This window comes from Zingiber officinale, chromosome 11A (genome assembly GCF_018446385.1).
Source record: "Zingiber officinale cultivar Zhangliang chromosome 11A, Zo_v1.1, whole genome shotgun sequence".
Lineage (NCBI taxonomy): Eukaryota > Viridiplantae > Streptophyta > Magnoliopsida > Zingiberales > Zingiberaceae > Zingiber > Zingiber officinale.
This window is the reverse complement of record NC_056006.1, coordinates 97,515,567-97,534,989: the sequence shown is the minus strand read 5'-3', so window position 1 is coordinate 97,534,989 and position 19,423 is coordinate 97,515,567. Positions and strand designations below refer to the sequence as shown.

Sequence of the window (19,423 nt, the reverse complement as noted above, 5' to 3'; positions counted from 1 at the left end):
GTGCAAATGACCAAGACATGAGGGATATTATACTCGGTCACGCCGAGTTTTAACCCAAAGACCTCATGTGACAATACTTTATGTTTTAACCATCGCATCACCCGAAAAGACTTTCGCCAAACAAAATCAGACCACTTGGGAACTGGTCTGCATGAAAGTACTAATTAAAACTCACTCAGTGTGTCCGCGGGTTGGCATGATAAAAACCTGCACTAGGACTAGACAGGGACCTCAAACTGGATTGACATAACATTTATCTTTTTGAATTAACTAACATGTTCGAAGCCACTACATTTGTCTTGTATTTTTGTGATCTAATCATGCATTAAACCCTAAAACAATGACCAGACGGTGTCAATAGAGTATTACTAGCACCTAGTCTCGCAATGGCTCAATGGTCGAATAAGGCCCGTGTAGCTAGACTAGAGCTAGAGATAAAAGTCACATTTTACTCGATTATTCTAAATTCGTCCATAAATCTTATTTATCGGCCACCACCCTATTATTTTAAGTCGAGATATTTTAGTTGGACGCCTTGCAACTCACTGGATTTTTCGTCGCGTGTTCACCTAAATGCGATCCCAATTTCCGACTAAAACATTCAACCGTATAATTGTATATTAAAAGAGGAAATGGTAATGGAAATGAAATGAAATGAAAAGGGAGACACCCACCGCGGAAAGTTGGGCAAGCTGCAAGGGAAGACCGTCGTAGTGTTTCGGAGGAAAAGGAAAGAGCAAGGAGCAGGAAAGGAAAGATCGTCTCTCTCTCTCTCTCCAAAGTCCAATCCGTCCTGGCTCCTGCCGAGTGAAGTGATCAGCAGCTAATTAGCGACTCATATTTCACTCGTCACCTCTTCCGGTAAGTGATCCGCTTTTACTCCTCCCCGAAACCCTCGTTCGGGAGGAGCGATCGGGGAAATTGAGGAGGAGGAGGCGGAGGAGGAGGAGGCGGAGAGAGGGGATCCATTGCCATGAGGGTGCCCTGCTGCTCCCTGTGCCATTCGCGCTACGACGAGGAGGAGCGCGCCCCTCTGCTCCTCCACTGCGGCCATGGCTTCTGCAAGGCCTGCCTCTCCAAGATGTTCGCCGCCTCCGCCGGCACCTCCCTTTGCTGCCCGCGCTGCCGCCTCCCGACCCACGTCGGCAACAGCGTCCATGCGCTCCGCAAGAACTTCCCTATCCTCTCCCTCCTTGCCTCCTCGACCTCCTCCCCTTCCTTCGACTACGACTTCACCGACGATGACGAAGAGGGGAATGGTCAGGGGGAGGAAGATTATGACCTCGACGAAGACGATTACATTTCCCACGGGGGCGGCCGCCGCGGGAGGGCTGGATTGCCCTCTCACGCCGGTTGCTGCGCCGCTGCCAGCACTAGCGCGGCCTCCACTACGGCTATTGACCTTGGCCTCCACCACGAACTCAAGCTGCTAAGGAGGCTCGGAGAAGGGCGGCGAGTAGGGCAGGAGGTGTGGTCTGCTGTGCTGTCTAAGGGTTCCCCTTCCTCTAGTCAAAATGGCGGGAGTTGTCGACACCTGGTGGCGGTGAAGCGCATTGCGCTCACGGAGGACACCGACGGGGTGTGGTTGAAGAGTCGGCTGGAGAACCTGCGCCAAGCTTCCATGTGGTGCAGGAACATTTGTACCTTTCACGGGGTGAGACAGACGGATGGATACTTGTGCCTCGTTATGGACAGGTTCACTAGCTCCATCCAGTCAGAAATGCAGCAGAACAAAGGCCGTCTTACATTGGAGCAGATACTCAGGTTCTTGTCTTCTTAATATACCATGCTTCGAATGAATCAGTAAGATTGATTAATTAGTTTGTAAGTAATGGGTACCATTTACTAGGACATTTGCTCTAGATAAGAAATGCATGGTTATTGAATGTGTAAAAAGACATGGTTTGTGTAGCTAGGAGCCTAGGATATTTGCCTGTTTGTCCTGTTTTTAGTCTTCCATTCGTGAATTGCTCTCTAGCCTAGGCAACAAGACAACAAGTGTACTTTGGTAGAAAATGACCAATCTTTTGTCTACAAATCAGCCCAGCGCATCTATGCTCAAAGAGTTAAAATTTTCTTCACATAACAAAATTTCCCCAAGTTGTTCAAAATGTCTTGTCGATCAGTCTATAAACTTTCCGAATTAGTAGGGACAAAGGCGGTGCAATGATTTTAAAATTTTACATTTATTACAAATTTTAAAACACTAAGTAGGAGGAAATATTATGTATGGCGAATGATTAATTGAGAGAACTTTTCATGATTCAAAGCAATAAAGTTCAATCGATTGCATACAAGAGCTTTGAAGACTAAGTGGTTTAAACACAGTAGAATTAAATGTATGAAATATAGCTTTAATAATAAGAAAACTCTCTTTAACTAAACTAAAAAAGGTATTTTTAAGAACTGAATATTTCTAGCAAATAACAATATATCGTTTAATAGAAGGAAAAGATATATTTAGCCTACCACAGATAGTTAGGACTCATGGCTTCTTGTTGTTATTTCACCATGCTAAATTTCACATTGCCTGTAGCTCCACGCATGTCTTGCAAAAAGGATATAACATCCATGTAGTCAAATGTAGTCATTTCTTGATCAAGTTAAGACTTGGGCCAGTAATTCTACTTTGTAGGCCATCAAAATCTGAAGGTGTATCATGGTCACCACCATCCTTGGTCACAACCAAGGTGTCAGTAAAGTCTTGAGTTCCTTTAAGTTAGTATGGAGTTGACATACAATGTTATAGATTTCTCTGAGTGAAGGAAGTTAAAACAGTCTTATCCCTGGTCCATTGGGAGTTAACCCATTTAACCCACTAATCTATCCAAAGTCAAACACAATTTGATTAGGAAGTAATTTGGGATGATACAACAACAACCGAGCCTTATCCCACTAGGTGGGGTCAGCTAATTTGGGATGATGAGATTAAAAATTGTTGCGGGTGCTAAAGGTGCATTTTTCAGTGTTTCAGTTACATCTTTCCTTGTCGCCCTACTCGTTAGGAACATCCACCATATAATATATAACATCTTGGGCTGAGTTTGCAAAGTAGTTTTCATGATTTGCCTGAATTCAATTAAGAAAGGGCAGGGATTCAATCCCTTATTTGAAGCATACTTTGGCTTTCTTCAATTTTTTATAATAATGCAATAACTTTGTTGTAATGTCTTGATTTTGTTACCCATCCTGCAATAATAAGATAAGGAAAGAAATATGATGATTAGGTCCAGTGAAAAAAGATAAGATACATCTAGGAACCATTTGATTGTGCCATAATATGCCAAAGTATCACAAGCAATTTACTAAATTGATTTTTTTTTTTGAAATTTATTAACTTAAGCTTCATATGCTCATGCAGTACATTGCATCCACTTATGATCACATAGAGATTATGTTAACTAAATCAGCCTTCGGCTTGTTAAAGTCCTTGCTAATTCCAAGTTGCGACGATTCAATTAGACCAATTTCTACCTAGTAAACAAACAAGAGTATATTCTGTGGACTGCTGAGGTCAATGTGATATTAGCTGATGTTCTTAATATAATCAATGCCATTTTTCTAAAAGCATATGGGCCATATACCATCTATATTATGCAATGGTTCGACTGCATACATATTTATATACTTTATTTTTTTTTGGGTTAGAATCTGCATATTCTTTTTAAACCTTCACGTGATATTTTCTTAAGATAAATCTAATCCAAGGGATGATTAACTGATAACATATATTTATTTAATCCATCTATTTATTCTGAACAAGTGTCATCATAATTTTGAACATACTAGTTGAAGAACCAATGTTAATATGGTTAATCCCTACTTCAACTCTTAATCATGAAAACAAAAGTTCCTCTATAGAAATGTTAGTAGGATATAGATCAAAGTAGGGCCAACTTCCTACTAAGAACACTCAAAAAGAAAGGTGTCAGGGGAAAAAAGTTCTCCCAAGGTGGGAAGAAAGAAGCTCACTCAGCTTCTTCACAAATTGTTTAAGTTTGATTTGGACAAAAGCAATAATGATGACAACTTTGACCAGTGATTCTAGTCAAAATAAGACCTACCCAGTTTTTTCTTGGACACTATTGTGTTAATCATTTGTTTAATGTTTGTAAACAAACAGCTTTATAAATTAAAATTTCCCTTCCTCTTTCCTTCCTTGGAAAGAAAGACAAACCAGGGAAAACTTTTCCTTATCTGTTTTTCCCACCTAAATTTCTTTGGGTACCTATTTACTTTCTCTAACTGCTTTCCTTCCATATAGGTAATTGGCCCCTGAAGCCATCAATCTAAGATAGGGTAGAACCTTTGTTTAGGTTGGTCATCCACCAGTTTGATTAGTCACCATTTAACTTCAGGAACTCTAATTTTCCATTTAGACCCAAGAGGGTTTTTGACCTTTTAAATGTTCTCTACATGCTAACAGATAAGAGTAGAAATGTGGGGAATGCAATTCCACCCATCTTACCTTGTGGATGTCCTTGCTAGATCATTGGTTCTCTGATTCAAAGAAGGGTAAAAGAGGTTCCCTAGAGCAAGATCATTAATAATGTAAAAGACAGGAACAGTTGATCTAATTAAAAAAAGAGATGAAAATCATGCTGAGGACACTTGTAATATTCTAATTGCAACAGACTGATTCAGGAAAGAGACTGCAATGCTCTGGAATGATGCAAATGATGAACACCTGTTTAGGTGTTCAGAACTACTTTTTGGGGATCCATTCGTGCCTTTCTAGCTATTAATGGGATTTGCAGGAGGCAAGATTAATATATGACAACGATAAATCCTTAGAACCACTTGAAATTCAAACTCTGTTTAACAGCCTCTCTAATATATACTAGAGGGCAGTATCCTTATGATTTTCTGGCCACCATTTTATCCTTTTGCTAAAACTTATAGCAAGTGAAGGTGTACCTTTTCTGTTTCCATTTTCACATTGATCTGGGCAACATTTGATCTTTCTCTTAAGCTTCTCCTAAGCCATCCATGGAAATTGCTTACAAGGTCCTCTTCATTTGATAAATACACTGGGACTAGTGCTCCATATCCTCATGACCTGAATCATCTCTATTGAACCCCCTCGAAGCACGCATTCACGAATGGCATGAAATGTACCCAGCTGAATCAAACACTACAAGCTGCATTTAACCTTTAGGGTGACCTGTAGTACCTATCTAAGGGATCTTGGAAGCCTTTTAACTGTAGGAGAGTCATTGGTGGGACCACACTAGAATGCATGTATTGAGAGAAGCGAGTAGTATGGGCATAGTTTTACTTCTCTGAGAAAATTAGCAAGATATATTACACAATAGGTATATAACCTTGCTAGCAACTACTTATTATGTTGCATTCTGCCTCTTGGAAAAGGTAGCAATGACTAAAAAAAACATATGCGCGCTATTAGCTTGATGCATCCGTCAAGTGCAATTCCAACTTCTTCCTGTGGCACCTATGTAATATTTGTTTGCTTAGTTGGAATGATCATTAACTTGATGTCTCTTGTACCCTATAGATAAGCTTTGTTTGTGAATCTCTCTTCTGTGGCAACTTCTTTAGTATGTTAAGCTTGATATGCTGTATGGTATTTGTCGCAGGTATGGGGCGGATATTGCTCGTGGTGTGGCAGAGCTCCATGCTGCTGGTATTGTTTGCATGAGTTTGAAACCATCAAACCTTCTTTTGGATTCAAATTACCGTGCGGTGGTCTCAGATTATGGGCTTCCAGCTATTCTAAAAAGACCTATGTGCCGAAAAGCCCAATCAGTTGCAGAGGGATGCCCTTCAAGTTTGCATTCATGCATGGATTGCACAATGCTAAGCCCTCATTACACAGCTCCTGAGGCATGGGAGCCAGTCAAGAAATCACTAAATTTATTTTGGGATGATGCAATTGGTATATCTTCTGAGTCTGATGCTTGGAGTTTTGGCTGTACTCTTGTGGAAATGTGTACTGGATCTGCCCCGTAGGTCATCTAAACACTTCACTTACTTGAATGTTTTGTTATAGTACATTTATAAGTTTCTATGCAGATGGTCTGGACAAAGTACCGAAGAGATTTATCGGTCTGTTGTCAAGGCACGGAAATTACCCCCTCAATATGCAAGCATAGTCGGTGTTGGAATTCCTAGAGATCTATGGAAGATGATTGGTGATTGTCTGCAATTCAAACCTTCAAAGAGGCCAACTTTTCATTCAATGCTAGCAATCTTTCTTCGACATCTACAAGAAATTCCTCGGAGTCCTCCTGCTAGTCCAGAAAAGTAAACTGTTGTGTGCTTATGATGTTAGTTAAATGAGCTCATACACATAACTTATTTTGTTGTTTTGATGCCAAAATCCTTCTTGAAAATTAGTAGCAAGCAAGGAGAAGGTTTTATTAGAATATCAGTAGGCAGTATAGGACATGTAATATGTTTGCCAATTGACCTTTTTAATCTGTCTTCTCCCTTTTATTCATATCCAAATCAAGAAATTATGGTTTTTGTACTCATGGTTCTTAAGCTGGAAGCATCAGGATTGATTTTTTTACTTGCAAAGAATTGAATACCTAATGCTAGTTTCCCTTTTTCTGTCTGCCTAATCGAGAATCTATTTAGCTCCAAAACTAATAATTGCTTATCTGTTCAAGTCTTTGCTGTATGGTTGTTATGTGTTGTTTTATATATTACAAAAGATTTTCACAAGGGATTTGCTACCACTGAATGTAGTCCGGAGAATTCTTTTATGTGTTTCTTTTGTGCTATGTTACCTGTCTCGATGGTTTCACTGTCCTCCTTAAGGGTTTGTTACCCTTGTTATCTTTATTATGCACGAATTCTTTATTATACATTAAAATTTTCTTTTTTATTTGCCTGCCACAGTGAGTTTCCAAGAGCTACTACAACCAATAATACCTCAGACCCTTCTCCTGTATCTGTGTTAGAGGATTTTCAGTGTAACCCAAATATTTTACATCAACTTATATCTGAAGGAAATTTTTGTGGGGTGAGGTATGTCGGAGGAAATGAGAATGCATTACCACATGCCAATTCTTCTAAGTCAATAGGTTCATCATGGATTACTTCTTTCTTGTGTTTGGCAGTGATCTGCTTGCAAAGGCAGCTTCAAACAGTAAGAGCTCAATTGGTTCTCTTCTAGAAGCACAAAATGCAGAGGGACATACTGCTCTGCATTTAGCTTGTAGGCGAGGTTCAGTGGAGCTTGTGAAGACTATTTTGTCTTTCAAAGAAGCTGATGTGGATATTTTAGACAGAGACGGTGATCCTCCAATTGTGTTTGCTGTGGTTGCTGGTTCTCCAGAGTGTGTTCGTGCTTTGATTAGTAGATCTGCTAACGTTAGTTCCAGGCTGAGAGATGGCCTTGGCCCTTCTTTAACACATATATGTGCTTTGCATGGCCAACCAGAGTGCATGAAAGTAGGCATCCATGTTATTATTTTTTTTCAGAACATTGCCTTTTGGTTGTGTTCATTTTCCTAAACTCGTCCATTTGAATTTTCACAGGAATTACTGTTGGCTGGAGCTGATCCAAATGCAGTCGATGATGAGGGCGAATCAGTTTTGCATATAGCCATTTCAAAACGATACTCTGATTGTGCTATTGTTATTCTGGAAAATGGAGGATGTAGATCAATGAGAATACTGAATTCACAGAGAAAAACGTAAGACTATGTAACTGCATTTATTAGTAAACATGTGAATTCAAGGCTGATTTTTTTGTCCATATCTCTGAACATGCTCAACAATTACCTTATTTTTGTACTGAGTCCTTTCTGTTCAGGTTTGTTTGCATCAAGCCATCTGTAGGTTTACTTATTTATCTAGTTAAAATGTATTCTGTTAGCTACATGAACCTAAATTTTACTACCCTTATTATAAAGGATGGTATTTTGCTACATAATAAAGTATGAATGTTACCTAAAATATGTCGCTAAGGCCTTTACATGTTCTGCTTGGTCATGAAATTATGATAATTGTATTTTTTTAATTATAAAAATAATAGTTCAAGATGAAAATATGATAAGGACTTGGTCTATATGACCATATTACTTCTAGTCATTTCACTTGCAGTTATTTACCTACTGTTTCGGATTATTTATGTGATTGATCATGAAAGTAATACCTATGACAACAATTTATTATTGTTAGTGCTGATTATAGTTACACAAACTTGATTATATGTGATGTTAAGCAGTCCCTTGCCTCTAGTATGGAGCTGGAGTTTAAAGTTGGTACATTTAAGCGAATATATCACTGCTTGATACCTACTCTCCTGTTTGGCCTCCTCATTGCATATTCAATGCAGTCCCATGTCTAAAATGCATAATCGACTACATGTGGAGCACACTTTAGTACATTGCATAATTGTCCAGTAAGTTCAAATTGCCTTTTCTAGTTGCATGAATATCTACATTCTCCTCCTTGGATACTATGCGACCAACTAATATACCATCTTTGTCAAACTATATTTGTTCTAACTATTTGGGGCCAGCTATATAACTCTTACCCTCCATTGACGTGCCAAACTATATTTGTTCTAACTGTTTGGGGCCGTCTATATCTCTTACCCTCCATTGAGCTATGCAAGTCTATAACATTCCCATACAGAAGCTACAGACAAACTACCATTTGGTTAACCCCTTTTCTTTAGGATGTGCTTGGTTTTAGAAGGCAATCATGGGTAGTTTCAATTTAATTGCATTATTGTAGTTGGAATGATTACCTAAAATCTAGTTCCCATCCCTTGCTAAAGAATCAATTTCACATTCCACATTGATTGGTAAGTTCTTCAGAAAAATGACAAGTTTACATACGATGTAGATCTAGCATAGACGAAAAAACTACAAAATGCCACCGCTTAAAGAATTTGAATAAATTATAATTATTAGCTAATTTCATTTTAAACAATTGATTAGAATTTTTCTTGACGTACTTAGATTATTCTAAACAAATAATTAAATTGTGTGTACAAAACTATGTGGTCCTAACTCCACTTGTCACAAATCAAATAATACTCGAAATTTGTCTAGCAAAATTCTTTGATATTGCTGCAGAACTATTAGATGTAACATATATTCGGAAAAACATGGAGTGTGGTTACACAGAACTTTTAAGCACATTTTCCCATGTTTTATGAGCTATCATGCATGCTGCATTGGTTCCATGAAGCCTTACTTCCATAATAAGATAGTTGAAAGTTTTTGTATTGCACTGCACCACAAAAGAAGATTTGGAATAAGGCACAAGAAGAATAAAATGAAATAGTGAGATTACTAATTCATTAAAGTTTTTTGGCATCATTAACTTTTACTTATTGCATGAGTTGCTCCTTAGATATTTTGATTCTGTTATGATTAACATAAAATGACTTTTTCTTTGAAATTTATTTATCCTTATCATTATCATGATTTTTTTTTAAAAAACTTTTTGATAACCATTTTGATGAAAGGCCCTTGCATTTATGCATTGAGACATGGAATGTTGAAGTGGTGAAGAAGTGGGTTGAGTTGGCATCACAGGAGGATATTGATGAAGCCATAGACATTCCAAGTTCAAATGGAACAGCATTGTGCATGGCTTCTTCTCTCAAGAAAACTCGTGAAATTGGTAGTTTTCCCTTTATGCAAATGTAACACTATGTTTTTCTTACCTTTCTACTGCTATTTAATCTATTTACGATAGAAACATAAACATTTCCATCAGCTCTCAACAATACACAGAAGCTTCAAGGTATAAATGAAGGGATCACACTGATAATGCTATGATCATGAGATAAATTTAACCTTAACATTGAAGCAACCACCCATGCAGGTATCAACTGCGTCAACCCGTGGAGGCAAATTTAACCTTAGCATGCTCTGTAATTTTATCTTAGTTGTTATTATGTGATGGTTGATCACAGTCAACTTTTTCAAAATGACATGGTTGACTTGCTAGATTTTTTGTACCAACCATATATTTAAAATTCTGTTTAGTGCTAGCCAACATGGGTGATTTGCAGCGTTTCACTCATGTTCCAAAATGAATGACAGTTGGCATGAGAAAAAGAGATAGTGAACTAGTTGACACGGCTGAACATTATCTGTTTTGCTCGTGTGATTTATGTATTGCCCCATGTATTGCCTGTACCAAATCACACAATTCTTGTTTTTTGGTGTGGACGGAGTTAACTAAAACCTACTCGAGAGTCATCTAAATCTAAATGAAACCTCATTTAGATTAATTATCAATAGTTATTCATCGTACATACAATGCAGTTTAATTATTGGTTTAGATGTGACAGATACTATATACTATGAAGTATTATTATATAATATATATAACTACATATGTAATATATTAAGTAATTAATAAGCCCATGAAAGCTCATTTTAACCATAATTGATATCCATCATAACAACTTCCCTAACACTATATTTTTGAAGCATCATATGATCACTAATCAAATCATAGCTTCAGCACCTATTTGTACCTATGTCTGATCTAATTCCATTTATGCTAGTCTAGCTTCTAATTGTTAATCAAGTAGATTGCTTAAATACCAAATTTTCTAAGAGAAATATTTAATCTTGGTGCTGGAAAATTACGGTGTTAATCTCTTTATACCCTACAAGAATCAATGCTTCTGTCTGCATGATACCCATTCTGGTAGTAGTACTTAGTAGAGGCTCCTACTAATGAGCCATTAGTAGTGATACTTTTACTATTACTAATAAGGTATGGCATAAGTTCATTATTTTGTTATATTTTTTTAGTTGTTTCTATGAAAATTTAAAATGTTATTATCTAGTTTTTGGTAGTGAACAAATAAAATTGGCAGTGTTCAAAGGGTGGGCTAGTCTAAAACCATGATGGCATGGTCCAAACCAAGCATGTCCATGCCAGTGTTGGCACCACCTTGACATTAAAACCAAAACTGATAATGGAATAAACCTTATTTGGCAGTCCCACATCCTTTGGAACATTCTCTTTGCTTTCCACCTTGTGAGCAGATCTGCCTCTCATGCCATGTGGAGGCCAACAACTACTTCAATCCAAAATTCCTAGGCATTTGGGTGATGGGTCCCCTTGGTGCTTAAACATGTCAATTCTGAAGGCTGTAAAGGACCATTGGTGCTTGACCAGATAATATATTATTGTTAGATCCAAAATCTAATGATGTGCTTGTTTCCTGGAGGTATTGACCAGATAATGTATTATTATTAAATGCAAGATCTTGTAAATGAAACAATATGATGTTTGATCATGTTATTGTTAGAGAACCTTTTGATTTGGAAATGATCTTTAACTTCAATACATTTAAGATAATGCCATGGACTTTGTGTTATTTTGTAGGTGTTGATGAGCTTTTCATTTAGTTACAATTTGTATTATTCTTCTTTTATCATAATTTCTTGTTAGTTTGAAGTGTTTTATAGTATTGAAATTGATTGGCTTGAAACTCATTGATAGAGGGCCGGGAATTGGTTAGGGTGTTGTTAGCTGCTGGTGCAGATCCCACAGCCCAAGATGAACTGCACTACCGCACGGCATTGCATACTGCAGCAATGATCAATGATGCAGATTTAGTTAAGGTAGCATCGAAGTATCTATTTTTTTTCTCTCAACTGCACCCGTGTTTTTTCCCATTTATTAGATTTCTCTTCACATGGAAATTCTTTTTGATATTTATGACTAGATCATTCTGGAAGCTGGGGTTGATGTGAACATAAGGAATGCTCAAAATACAATACCTCTCCATGTTGCATTGAATAGAGGTTCAAATTCATGTGTTGGTTTGCTTTTATCTGCTGGAGCAAACTGTAATTTGCAGGTAATATGATAACTTGTTTTTGTATTTTGAGATGAAAAGTTCTTCTAAGCGAGTTTAAGTGGGGAGTTAATATCTGTGTGATTATCCTAATCTACTACTCAATCTACTTCAGAACTGTTAACCGCTTTCAGTACATGGAGGTTTCTTATGGCCTTGTTTGGATACAGGGCTGTCTATTGTCCTCTAGATAACATGCAAGAAAAAATTGTTTAGCATCCAAATTTAATAATTTTGAGACTTGAGAACTACAAATGTTTAATAAAAAAATTGCATTTTTTCTACTTTAATCTTTGATAGGAATTCTAGTTGAAGATCTTGCCATTGAACTTTTTCAATTGCAGTAGCAACACAACAAAGAAATGTGGTGTCATTTTCCATTAAATTGAGGACAGGAAATTGTAAATACCTGGCTAGCTAAGCTTGCTAGTGTTTGAGAGGAAAGGGCAATTTAATTCATTAGAAAAGTCAATAGCTAAGCCAAACATAATACTCTTTCATAGTAATGATCAAATGAGCATTGGGGAGGTAGTAAAATGAGTCTCATCGAAAGGTTTGATGAAGACATCAGTAAGCAATCAATTCTTTGGATGAGAATAATAGTGTCTTGGTTTTCTTGGATGTTACATGTCTGTTGAAGGCATAATCAGCTTCGATATGTTTTTTTTTTTTTTTTGCATTTTTTCTCTTAATACCTCCTTAAACTATAGAAATACAGGAATGCAAAGTTTTCAACTGTAAAAGGGAAAATGTGAAAAATTATTGATGAAGGAGAGATTATGGCTACTATAACTACAAAAGAAGAAAAGAGGCAAAAGAGAGAAAGGAGAAAATGCTGAGCAAAGAAAGAGTAAATCCAAACATTTCATTGATTAAATGGGAGAGAAAATGTCAGAATAGAATTTATCCAGTAACCATCCTAAAAAGCAGCCTTGGAGGTCACAGATAAGGGATGACATGTCGCATATGTGATATGCAGGTTCGAATAGGTAGCCCTGATGCCTAGGTAAGCAAAATAGGTGCTTAGGCAGGCTAAATAAGCTATTTATGTGGTGAAAAGGGGGAAACTAACTAGGTTCATATGATGATCGAGAACTTAATGAGAACTTTTAAAATGATTTTCTCGTTAAAGAAAAGTAGTTCTTGTGATTGTGGAAGTCTAGACTATAAGCTTTGAGGTGTTTACTAAAATTTGTTTTGCAAATGGCAAACACTTTAGTTAATCATATGCATGTTATTGACAAATATGGCCTATTGTATTGTATGTTTGCTGTATGATTGACATGCATTTTTTTTCTATGTCAAATTATGAATTGGATGGATTGGCTGGTGTACTTTCTTTTTGAGTAAATGATAATCATCATATGTGTAGTGGGTTGACAACATGTCACTTGGAAACACTTTTTTTAAAACCTTGCATCTACTCAATAAAAAGGGAGAAATGTAGAAAAAAAATGCTATGAGAGAGCAATAAAGCTTCAATATCTAATCAACCAACAAAGAGAGAAAATGCTGGAAGGAAGAGGGATAGGATGTTTTGACATTAACTATGATAAGAGCATTCAGGGGGATATGTTGGAAAACAATAGATAAATAGTTGGATACATAGGGAGTTATAGTTCAAACTTAAGAAGGCATGGGCAACAAAGAGATCCATGCTGCTGAATGCAAAGAAGCAAATGTAGATTAGCAAGCTAAACAGACAAAAAGGTGGAAGTTTGAGATCTCTTAAAAAAAGCTTCAACTACAAAGTTGGGGCTTGATGCTGAACCTGGTCAGCTCAAATTTTACTAGATCACTCTGTTTAGACTGATACAGATATTTGATTCATGACTATATCATTTGGATGTGCTACGTTCTTTTAACTGATCCTATGGATGAATTGTAGGAAGATAAGAGTGCACTTGCTCATGGGCTTTGCTTAGGCGCACCTTTATCCTTGTGCGATTGTGTTTTGCTGAGCCTGTGCCTGCACGTGGGTAAAGTGAGTCCTCACTTTGGAGAGAGGTGGATCAATGTTCTTTGCCATACAGAAGGATGATGCTTGGAAGAGGTGATCATAACAATATTGAGCTGGGCACATATAGCTAAATATTCATGTGCTACCGAAGGAAAGCACAAGGAGATGATGAATCCTTGTGAAATTGAGAGGGTTGCAATGACTATGCTGCTCTTGACAAGTTAATGGAAAAGAGATTGGTTTAGTAGACAAGGTGTACGATTGTGACTACATGGCGAGGGGAGGGTTGTGAGTATTATTAGTGCTATACTAGATCAGCGACTACAGGGAGACAGTTTGGAAAGTGAAATGAAAACAAAGCAATAGTATAGAGCTTTAGGAAGTGAGCATACTGGTTGTGGCTTAGTATGGTCTGTGGTGATGCAATAGCAAGTGAGACCGTAAAATGCAGTGGTTGTGCATAAATGAAAGATTGGGAGGAGAGGGAAAAAGAGCGGTAGGAGAAATGTGCTAAAGGCTGGAGGAGGGGAGGCTATGGTCAGTTGTATCATGCCCATTGTCCTCCTCCTTGATTGAGGAATACAAAACTTTGAGAGGATAAACATCAAGAACTATAATGGCGATTTGAGAGGAAGAACTATAATATCATGTCGAGAGCAAAATTGTAATTGCATAATTAAAAACATTGAACAGCTATACCATCTACAAAAGCTTCCGAGATAATAGCTAATGAAGCTCAATAACCAATACTTATTATTTAACACTGGTTAAGTTGCAACCGTGAAAACAGAAAGTGTACAATCAAGGTAGCTTATAGTGTCTCCTGAAACTCGATAGACTGTGGTTGGTAGAGAAAGCAGTTTGCTTATATCCTTTTGAACTTCATTCATGTTATCTAACTTACTTCATTCATGTTATCTTGTCATTTGTTATTATTTATGAAATGTATCTGAGGTAGATCAATATTTATTCCTCAAATAATTGGACATCTTGCTAATTTAAAATTTTGCTATGTCAGGATGATGATGGTGACAATGCCTTCCACATAGCAGCTGATGCAGCAAAAATGATCCGTGAAAATCTCAATTGGATTGTTGTTATGTTGCTGTACCCATCTCCTGCTGTTGATGTGCGAAACCACAGGCAAGTACTTGTTTAGGAATTTGTTGTATTATCTTGCTGTTTCATGGTTAAATTAATGACTTGATGTTATGATCTCAGTAAGAAAAAAGTTGAAGCTTGTTTTTCACTTGTGTTTTTTTACAGGCTACTCTATTTAGGAGATTGATTGTTTACTGTTCCTATCAATATTTTTTGTTATTGTCATGAATCATTCTTCTGAAAGAGTGATAGTTCAACCATCTTGATCTTCTGCAATTGCCTTCTTTTCCCTATATAGCGAACCAAAATAAATGATGCTGTTGTTGATGCCAATGATATAGGGGTTGGACGTTGCGTGATTTTCTTGAGGGCCTGCCTCGAGAATGGATCTCGGAGGAGCTGATGGAAGCACTCATTGACAAAGGAGTTTTTCTTTCTCCAACCATGTATGCTTGAATTTTTTTTCTTTAATGTTGCAAAGTACTCTATGTATTTCTGGACGAATAGTCTGAATATCTATCATGAACATAACTGTACTTTTTAATGTAAAAATATCTAATTTTATTTAAGAAGATTTTACACTATGTTAACAGATATGAAGTTGGAGACTGGGTGAGATTCAAAAGAAGTGTTGAAAACCCAACTTACGGTTGGCAAGGTGCCAATCACAAAAGTATTGGATTTGTCCAAACAGTGCCGAACAATGAAAATTTAATTGTGTCCTTCTGCACTGCGGAGGGCCGAGAGGCACGTGTTTTGGCAAATGAGGTTGTTAAAGTGATTCCTTTAGACAGAGGACAGCATGTCAAGATGAAGTCTGACGTTAAAGAACCAAGGTCCTACAACATCTTATGCACTATTTATGAATTTACTTGCTGCCTAGCCATATAATTTTGCATTGGGTTTCTGTCCTATCTGATCATTTACTTCTTAAATATGACTTCAATTTGCTATCAACTTGATGTTTTGGTGCACCTTCTTAACACTCAGGCATGATTCATAAAGTTTAGTATAAATTCTTTTTTTTCTTGTTTTCTTTTATATACCTTTTGAATGTTATTCTTCAAATTTAAAATATTTTTTAGTATTTTGCTCTTCTTCTAATTGTTGTTATTGATGATTCCCTCCCTTTTCCGAGCCTAAATCAGTAGATGTCTGCTGTTCCTCTGCAGGTTTGGATGGCGTGGTCAATCACAAGACAGTATTGGTACTGTCCTCTGTGTTGATGATGATGGTATCTTACGGGTTGGTTTTCCTGGAGCATCTAGGGGATGGAGAGCTGATCCTGCTGAAATGGAAAGAGTTGAAGAATTTAAGGTGGGTGACTGGGTCCGTGTTCGCCCTGTATTAACAGCCGCTATTCATGGCATGGAAGCTGTAACTCCTGGAAGCATTGGGATTGTGCATTCCATCAGGCCTGACAGTAGCCTGTTGCTAGGTCTTTGTTACTTAAACACTCCTTGGCACTGTGAACCTGAGGAAGTTGAACCTGTGGAGCCATTCAGGGTAAGTTAGGTAGATGGTTACTAAAAATTTGCCACCAATTTATCACTCTCAACAATTTGCTCTCTCCTTTTCTGAAATATTTTTTGTTGGTACTTACTAATCTATTTGTAGATTGGTGATCAAGTATGTGTAAAGAGGTCTGTTGCAGAGCCTAGGTATTCTTGGGGTGGAGAGACACACCATAGCGTAGGAAAGATAATTGAGATAGAGAGTGACGGTCTACTTATAATTGAAATTCCAAACCGTTCAACAGCATGGCAAGCTGATCCTTCTGATATGGAGATGGTTGAAAATTTTATGGTATGCTTCGTCTCTGAAAACTTATTTCTATACAGGTCAACATGCAGATCTCTCGGGCAAAATTCCAAGTCTTTGAGACATTTGTCACGCAGGTCGGTGACTGGGTGAGAGTCAAAGCTTCAGTACCGTCTCCCAAATATGGATGGGAAGATGTGACACAGAACAGTATCGGGATTGTCCATAGTCTAGAAGATGATGGTGATATGGGTGTTGCATTCTGCTCTAGGAGTAAGCCTTTTTTATGCTCAGTGGCAGATATGGAGAAAGTACAGCCCTTTGAGCTAGGAGATAAAATTCATGTGATGCCAACCATATCTCAACCACGATTAGGATGGTCAAATGAAACTGCTGCAACTGTTGGGACAATATCAAGAATAGATATGGATGGAACTTTGAACGTGAGAAAGATAGTGTTATTATGTTTGATATATTATTATTCTTCCAAAGTTTTTACTGAATTTTTGGTTTATGCAGGTCAAAGTTGCTGGTAGGATTAACTTGTGGAAAGTAGCTCCAGGTGATGCTGAGAGACTTACAGGCTTTGAAGTTGGAGATTGGGTGCGTGTGAAACCACCAACTTTTGGGGCTAGTAGACCCACATACGACCGGAATAGCATCGGAAAAGAAAGTATTGCTGTTGTTCATAGTATACAAGACTCTGGATACTTGGAGGTGGCTGGGTGTTTTAGGAAGGGAAAATTGATCACTCATTTCATGGACATTGAGAAGGTCCCATGCCTTAGAGTAGGGAACTATGTTCGATTTCGGGCTGGAATTGTTGAGCCCAGATGGGGCTGGAGAGGTGCTAGCCCTGATTCTAGAGGCATAATATCTGGCGTGCATGCAGATGGAGAAGTAAGAGTGGCTCTTTTTGGCATGTCAGGACAGTGGAGAGGAGACCCTGCTGACCTTGAGAAGGAGGAAATGTTTGAAGTTGGCAATTGGGTTAGGCTGAAGGATGAATCTGGTTGCTGGAAATCTCTGAAACCTGGAAGCATAGGTGTGGTTCATGGAATAGGATATGAAAATAATATGTTCGATGGAACTATTCATGTTGCATTTTGCGGTGAGCAAGAAAAGTGGGTTGGACCTGCTACTCATCTAGTAGGAACAGCTAGGCTCAATGTCGGGCAACGAGTGAGGATTAAGAAATGTGTGGAGCAACCCAGATTTGGTTGGTCCACACACAGTCACACAAGTATCGGGACTATTTCATCTATTGATGCGGATGGAAAATTAAGGATATATACGCCTGCGGGATCCAAGGCGTGGATGATTGACCCTGCCGAGGTGGACATACTGGAGGAAGAGAAAGTACAAGTTGGAGATTGGGTGAAAGTGAGGGAAGACATTGTTACGCCGACATATCAATGGGGAGATGTTACCCATGCGAGCATAGGAGTGGTGCACAGGGCAGAGAATGGGGAGTTGAGGATTGCTTTCTGTTTTAGAGAGAAACTATGGGTATGCAAAGAGGAGGAGGTGGAGAAGGTGACAGCATTCAAGATGGGGGACAAGATAAAAATAAAACCAGGCTTAGTCATGCCAAGGTGGGGGTGGGGAATGGAAACATCCTCAAGTAAGGGTGAGATCATGGGTGTAGATGCCAACGGAAAGTTGAGGATCAAGTTCAAATGGAGAGATGGGAGATTGTGGAGAGGGGATCCAGCAGATGTTGTTCTTGATGACTTGTGAACCATATCCGGTGCCATTGATGACTACTGCCTCTAGGTTTTTTTCAGCAATTTTATCTTATTCTTTTGTCATTCTACTTTTTTCTTCAGTTTACTACTGGAACAGTCAGTCAGCCATGATAGGCCCATCTCAACCTGGTCTAAGATACATGAACTGAAGAACATGGACGAAATGCCTTCAATCATCCTGATCCAGGAGATAAGATTGCCCCTCTTTAATTATGAAAAACTTGATGTCTCAAGTTTAGTTTGTATCACCATAAATTATGCTACTGTCTGATGTAACTCTAATACTAGTGTACAGATTTACCTTGGGAAAAAAATCTTAGTCTTTTTTTCATAAATAATAATATGTAGACTTTAAAAAAAATAGAAAGAAAAAATATTACAACATTAAGAATATTTAAGGTATTTAACAATATGCCTGATTTTTTTTTAAAAATATCCAATAAACAATTCCCAACTTTATATTTCCAAGGAAATTGCATTTTCCTCTTCCTCATAAGCCAAAAAAAAAAAAAAAAATTACCAAGGAATATCGTAGTAAAAGTTGATTATATTTATTTTATATATTTTTTTTATAATTTATTTTAAAATTATATCAGGGGAGATTAATTGTAAGATCAATTTATAATTCATCCTTCAGTAGTTATGAGATGAGTGGAGTTTTTTATAGGGCTTATGTGATATGTCTTAAGGTATTGTATAAATGATAATTTCAGTTAGTCGTATTGATTATTTCTAGAGGTGATCGGTTCGGTCTTATAGAATTTTTTCATCGATTATCAGAATAAATCGAGAAATGCACGTGATAATCAATTCAGAAGTTTAACATCTTTTGATTACGTTTGAGGAAAATTTTTTATAAATATATCGTAATTAGGATTCGAATAATGAATATTTAAATTATAATTTAAATGTTCTATTGTGATACCACCGAGGACGTCTTAGACATTATATAGATCAAACGCACCATGAATTACAGAAGATGAATTAGTGTCATTTAATTTTAATTTTTTAAGTTTTCCCCCAAAGGAAAAGTAATAGCAA

The 19,423-nt window shown here is 37.5% G+C and overlaps 1 protein-coding gene across 1 annotated transcript; it reads left to right on the top strand.

The window, feature by feature from the left end:
- The first annotated feature begins 651 nt into the window (after window positions 1-651).
- Window positions 652-18,717, top strand: LOC122031166 (E3 ubiquitin-protein ligase KEG-like). The gene is made up of 16 exons (XM_042590288.1): window positions 652-1,764; window positions 5,598-5,966; window positions 6,034-6,264; window positions 6,865-6,993; window positions 7,086-7,419; window positions 7,507-7,664; window positions 9,452-9,609; window positions 11,455-11,576; window positions 11,681-11,815; window positions 14,791-14,915; window positions 15,215-15,319; window positions 15,467-15,709; window positions 16,046-16,379; window positions 16,491-16,679; window positions 16,772-17,077; window positions 17,154-18,717. Exons 1-16 carry the CDS (start codon window positions 974-976, stop codon window positions 18,372-18,374), a joined length of 4,950 nt encoding a protein of 1,649 aa, XP_042446222.1. The 5' UTR covers window positions 652-973; the 3' UTR covers window positions 18,375-18,717.
- Window positions 18,718-19,423: the final 706 nt, after the last annotated feature.